At 41.3% G+C, this 6,235-nt stretch overlaps 1 protein-coding gene across 1 annotated transcript; it reads left to right on the top strand.

Moving 5' to 3' along the window:
* The first annotated feature begins 4,127 nt into the window (after positions 1-4,127).
* LOC143410093 (olfactory receptor 3A10) lies at positions 4,128-5,090 on the top strand. The gene has a single exon (XM_076870771.1). The coding sequence runs from the start codon at positions 4,143-4,145 to the stop codon at positions 5,088-5,090; it is 948 nt and encodes a 315-aa protein (XP_076726886.1). The 5' UTR covers positions 4,128-4,142.
* Positions 5,091-6,235: the final 1,145 nt, after the last annotated feature.

Raw genomic sequence — 6,235 nt, 5'->3', positions numbered from 1 at the left:
GCTTTGGGAGACAATCCACAACCAAATTCTAACAATGACACTCTGAAAAAGGCAAAACCATGGGGACAGAAGTGAGATTAGAGGTTGCCACAGGCTAAGGTGTGAAGAGGAGGGAGACTGATGGCAAAGGGCCACCAGGGACCTGAAGGGAATCATTGAAATGTTGTCTGTATTGATGAAGGTACTATAAGTACCACTCAATCTTTTCTGAAACCCATAAAACTTTACAATTAAATTTATACTTTAATTAAACCAACTTTAAAAATTACACCTTTAAAAATGTGAAAAATAAATGAGAAAAAAAATGTACCCAAATCAGTTATTATCTGGGGCTCAGTGTGAGCTCCAAACCCATTCTCTGGACACCGCAAGTCATCAGAGTTTTTTGGTGACACTTTTCCAGATCTGCAATCTGATGACTATAGCTTTCCTCCTTTTTGGAAACATTAGGAGGCGGGAGTGCTATCATGAATCTAATGATTCTTTAAGAGTCCAAAATACTAGGCAGATAGGAGAAATCCTCAAGGACTGAGGTTGTTTGTCTGTCTCTGGCTTCTTGTGCAGCCTCTGGGGAAGTTTGGTGTTAGGGCCTCTCAATGCTAATTAGCTCCTGAGTGGAGAGAACACTGGGACAGATTCTCTGGGCCCCTGCCTTGCTCCCTTTATTAAGCCTATTGGAGACAGGCAACCTTGGGTCAGCTTGGCACTCACTGCCCTCTGAGAACCACCCCCAGGTGTCCAGCTCACTCACAGGAAGGTAAGCGCACCACAGGCCTGCCCAGAGCTCCAGGTCTTCTACTCATTCATGAGCTTCAGGTGGCCTCTTCCTGATGAAGGCCTGAGTGTTGCTGGATTCCAAGGTGGTAGTAACTATAATGATGAGATTTTCATTCTAAGTCACTGGAAGAGAAGGGAAAATGAACATATTTACCTAATCTACATATTCATATACATGGCAAGGTCCCTGGCAGACAGCAGGAATTGGCTGAAAATGAATAAGCTCTCTCTTCTCAGAACATAATCTGACATATGTGACCTTAGTCAAGTTAATATTTTTGAACTTGACTTTTCTCATCTATCTGGCAATAGATGGTCAATAGATTTTGTAGAACAGGACAGGATGGAGGTGTTGGGAGCATAAAGGCTCACCTATGGTAGCCTGTTAGCATAATCTACGCTCCGTGTTTTGTGCTACTGATTCTGAATGGCTCTCTCATGACTCCGGACAAACTACTCTTCTTCATGCTTCTTATCCCTTTCCATATATGAAAATACTGGAATGAGTCAGGTTACCATTGTCTGTGATGTCACAGGAGGGCAAGCTCCAGTAAAGATTGGGCTGAATAAGGAAAATCATTTTAAGAAATTGGGATGATGAGTTGGACCTGAGAATTGAGGGTTGGATTTTTGATGCACAGAAAGGAGACAGTACTGAGGGGTGGGGAAAAAAAGCACTAGTTAGCAACAGAGTGAGAGTGGCCCAGTTTATGCAAGCATCCAGAAGAAGGAGGCCTTGAAGTTTGAAAATCGTCAAGTGCAAGTATTTCAATATTCTAATTTTTACTTGGAAGCTCAAGTTTTATCATTGCAACAAGTACTTTCTGTTGTTTACTTAGAGGACTTGCTCACTTGGTTTATTTTCAAGAAAACACAATCAAATACAGAAATACAATAAATAGAGTTTATTTGTCAACTATCCTTTCAAATAAAAATAGTTTTCCATTAAAATGTTAGCTGTTTAATTTTCATTACAAACAATCACGTAGTATTTTTTCTTAGATAATTGCACTTTAGTATGTAGTAGAAATGCTTTATAAATACATTCCATTTCATCAGTCAATGTATTAAAATATGTTACCATAAGAGTTGAGGTGTTTTTTTTTTATTCCTAACTGAAGATGATGGCTGCTGCTGCTCCTGCCCCACCTCCTCCTCACCCACCACACCTTTTTTTCTGAATGTGTATTGTACTGAGGAGTACAAACACCAAAGTTCAGTGTCAGTGTTGTGATTCCTGCTAAGACACTCATAGTTTCACCCACAGCTGATCTTGTACCATCAGGCCAAATATCAGCACAGTGAAAAACAGCAAGAGAGAAAATCCTTGCATAATTTTGAAAATAATTTTAACACACAAACTGGCTGAGTGATGCACAGAGTTTCATAATTCTCCATGGATAACACTTGGAGAACTGCTTCTCTATAGTCTAGTCAAAGGAAGAATATCTATGCTTGTAACCAGTCTTAATGTGTCCCTGGAGACATTCCAGAAATTCCCTTTGGCATTTTATGTATTTTTTTTACTTTATTTTTTTTATTTGTATAGTAGAGAAAAATGTTAGTTTTTAAAAATATTATTTAATAATCAGGCCAATATTTGGAAGATCTGTAGGTCAGTGAATCAATACTTTCCAATGACCAAGGACTTGATGATACAGAGTCACATAATTGGTTAAAGATGCATTAAAATGCAGGATATATTAACGTGATTAAAATTGAAAAGTTTGTTGAGTTTTTCAGATTCCACATTGCAACTATCATCTGTTGAATTTTGTATCAAAATAGAATATCCATAAATATCTCATAAGGATATTAAAATCTATTATCCTATTTCATATCTGTTTGATTCCCAATTGTCTTTATAGATTACCAACCAAATGAGCCATTACAGGATGTTAGGTAAAAATACAGATAGAAAAATTGTAGATGTGATATTCATGTCTGCCCAGCTCCCATAAAGGGATGCGATGGTGTGAGGAGGGGAAGAGAGGAAGTTGGAGAACAATTGAGAGGCTACTGGAATAATCCATGTAGACAGCCAGCATCGTCTGTGCTGATGGTAGCTGTAGAGGCAGCAAGTGGTTCCAGTGAGAAATAGATTTCAAGACAAGGACTGTATAGTTTAATAAAACAATTTTACATGTAAAAAAGAAATAAGGAGGCCTTGAAGACCGCTCCCCAGTCACACTAGGGTTCACTCCTCAATCGTTTCCAGGTACCTGTACATATGTGATGGAGTGGAAACCACCTCAATGCTCTCAAGGACTTCAATTCCTCCCTTTTCCCTTGGAAAAGTTCCTGATCCCACCTCCCTGACATGCATGCACAAAATCATCTGTTTTCCTGGTGACATTTATTAGCAACTCATCTTCCCAGTTTCTTAGCCCAAGAACCTTAAAATCATCTTTGTACCTTCTCTTCCTCCCACACCTCATGACCAGCATGTTAGATTTATCATCAAAATATACCTAGGGGCTGGGGTTGTGGCTCAGTGGTAGAGTGCTCACCTAGCATGCATGAGGCACTGGGTTCGATCCTTAGCACCACATAAAAACAAAAGATAATGTGTCCACCTAAAACTAAAAAAATACATACATAAATAAATATGTTAGAAAAATATACCCAGAGTACTATGACCTTCAACAAATAATTGAATGAAAGGATAAAATAATGAGATCTTGGCTTCCTTGAATATTTGTAGACATCCTAATACCTAAAACTTTTTAAATTCCATTATTTTCTTTATTATAGACAATTCATTCATAAATCCTCAACAACAACCATGTCCAAGCGATATAGCATTAAAGTGTAGGTTAGAAGTCAGAAAGTGCTAGGCCTGAGACACGATTCTGTCCAGAGTTTGATGATCTTAGGTCCCTTATTTAACCTTTCTAAATCTCAGTGTCCTGATTACATAGAAATCCTAGTAGTTACTCCGTAAAGTTTTTATGAGAATTTAAAAAAAAAATGAAGTGCTTATTTTAACACTCAGAGTATACAGTTTCCTAAATCCCACTGTCTGTTTCCCACTCCTTTTTTTCCTTAATCTTTCTCATGTCTCTTGTTTTCACGGGGTCTTATCCTCCTGTCCTGGGTCCCTGGAATAATTCCCTCTGCTCCAGGCCCTTTCCTTGGGATTCCCTGCATCTCTCTCTTAACCAGTAACTAAAGTATTAATGTCTGGCATGGTGAGCCTTCAGGAACCTGGCCTCAGTGTAGGCTCGTATCCCTCCTGATTGGGAGATGTTCTAGCTGGAGTACTCCACTGTCTAAAAGACATAGATTATGTGCCTACTGTGTGTCACTCTCTACCTTTGGCAGGTCTAAGTCTCCTCTTCTCAGTACAACTTCAACAGTGGCCTATGGAGCCTGGTGCCTGGGGAAACAAGACAGGTGTCACTGAGTTCATCCTTCTTGGACTAACAGGAAATAGAGGACTGCAACCCATTCTTTTTGTCATTTTTTTCTTTGCCTATTTAATCACAGTGGGGGGCAACTTCAGCATTCTGGCTGCCATCTTTGTGGAGCCCAAACTCCACACCCCCATGTACTATTTCCTGGGGAACCTGTCTCTGCTGGACATTGGGTGCATCACCGTCACTGTTCCTCCAATGCTGGTGTGTCTCCTGGCTTCCCAGTGCAGAGTTCCCTATGCTGCCTGCATTTCACAACTCTTCTTTTTCCACCTTCTGGCTGGTGTGGACTGTCACCTCTTGACTGCCATGGCCTACGACCGCTACCTGGCCATCTGCCGGCCCCTTACCTACAGCACTCGCATGAGCCGTGAAGTCCAGGGTGCCCTGGTGGGCATTTGCTGCACCGTCTCCTTCATCAATGCTTTGACTCACACAGTGGCTGTATCAGTGCTTGACTTCTGTGGCCCTAATGTGGTCAACCACTTCTACTGTGACCTCCCTCCCCTTTTCCAGCTCTCCTGTTCCAGCATCCACCTCAATGGGCAGCTTCTGTTTGTGGGAGCCACCTTTATGGGGGTGATCCCCATGATCCTTATCTCAGTGTCCTATGCCCACGTTGCTGCTGCAGTACTGCGGATTCGCTCGTCTGAGGGGAGGAAGAAGGCGTTCTCCACATGTGGCTCCCACCTCACTGTGGTCTGTATCTTTTATGGAACCGGCTTCTTCAGTTACATGCGCCTGGGTTCAGTCTCAGCCTCGGATAAGGACAAGGGGATTGGCATCCTCAATACTATCCTAAGTCCCATGTTGAACCCAGTCATCTACAGCCTCCGAAACCCTGATGTGCAGGGCGCCCTGAAGAGGGTGCTGACAGGGAAGAGGCCCCCAGCATGAATAGGACAAGGGTATCAAAATGCCCCTCTCTCCTTGATCACCCACCTAACTTGCTTAGCAGATATTGCTTATGCTGAAGGCCTGGGAGCGGGCAGGGGAAATCTTCAGCGTTGGTTCTAATGGTTCAGGGTAGACTTGGATTGAGGACAAATGCTAAAGAGCTTAGGCAAAAGAGTTTTCCAAGTTACTGATAGAAAATGGACTAAAGACGGATGGGAGAAAAATTATAATGTGGGTCAGGAAATGAGAAATGAACTATTTTGTGGGTTTTTGTTTTAAATTTAATGACTGTTCACCTGACATATTTAAAATGTTAATAAAAAGAAAAATGCTTGTCCCTACTTTTAGATGAGCTATATTTATATAAATATTATTTGGTAATTTTTTTTCAATTCCTTCTTTAAGAAATAAATCTAGGATTGTGATGTTAAATTGGGGTTTGACATACTCTAGGAGCAGAGTGTTGGTACCTGTCGGAGTATACTGCCGATACCTTCTTCAGAACAGGATCATCAGATACCTATTCCCAAAACCAGCGTTCACTTCCTGACTAACTCAGGTGTAGGCAGAACACAGTTACATGCTAGTGTGTGAGCTGATTCTCAAGACCCTCCTCCAAAACCATGAGGATGTTTTATTACGCAGGTGTGTGAGGCCCTCCATCTTTTCTTCCTAGCCCCTCCAACTCGAATTTTATCTCTCAACCACAGGCTCTTTCAGGTGACTCATGCCTCCCTTTGCTCAGAGTCACTACTCTTAATCTTCTCTGTGGCTCACAAAGAAAGACACTGTCACAATAATTTCTGTATTTCTTGCAGCTTCCTTTGCTCTCTCCAACTAGATCCTAAGCTCCTTAAGGACAGCTTCCATGCATTATATTACACCACGTCCTCCAAACACCCAGCTGAGAGCTGAGTAGATAGTCCAGGTTCCAGCAGTCTTGTGGATTAACTGATAGTAGGAGGCATGACCTATGAGAAGAGACTTATCTTCTATCAGAGGTCAGTGAAACTGCCAGATGTTTTCAAAACTCCCTAGAACACCCAGTCAATATTAGGATGATATAAAGATATAAAAGGAAATTTTTTTAAAAAAGAAGTTTTCTTCTGATGCAGCAAAATGATCACTATATTTGGCATAATAGG

This window comes from Callospermophilus lateralis, chromosome 11 (genome assembly GCF_048772815.1).
Source record: "Callospermophilus lateralis isolate mCalLat2 chromosome 11, mCalLat2.hap1, whole genome shotgun sequence".
Lineage (NCBI taxonomy): Eukaryota > Metazoa > Chordata > Mammalia > Rodentia > Sciuridae > Callospermophilus > Callospermophilus lateralis.
This window is presented reverse-complemented; position numbering and strand designations above follow the sequence as displayed.

What these genes read in the sequence shown, in the direction of transcription:
- LOC143410093 (XM_076870771.1), top strand. Translation starts at nt 4,143, where the DNA reads ATGGAGCCTGGTGCCTGGGGAAACAAGACAGGTGTCACTGAGTTCATC.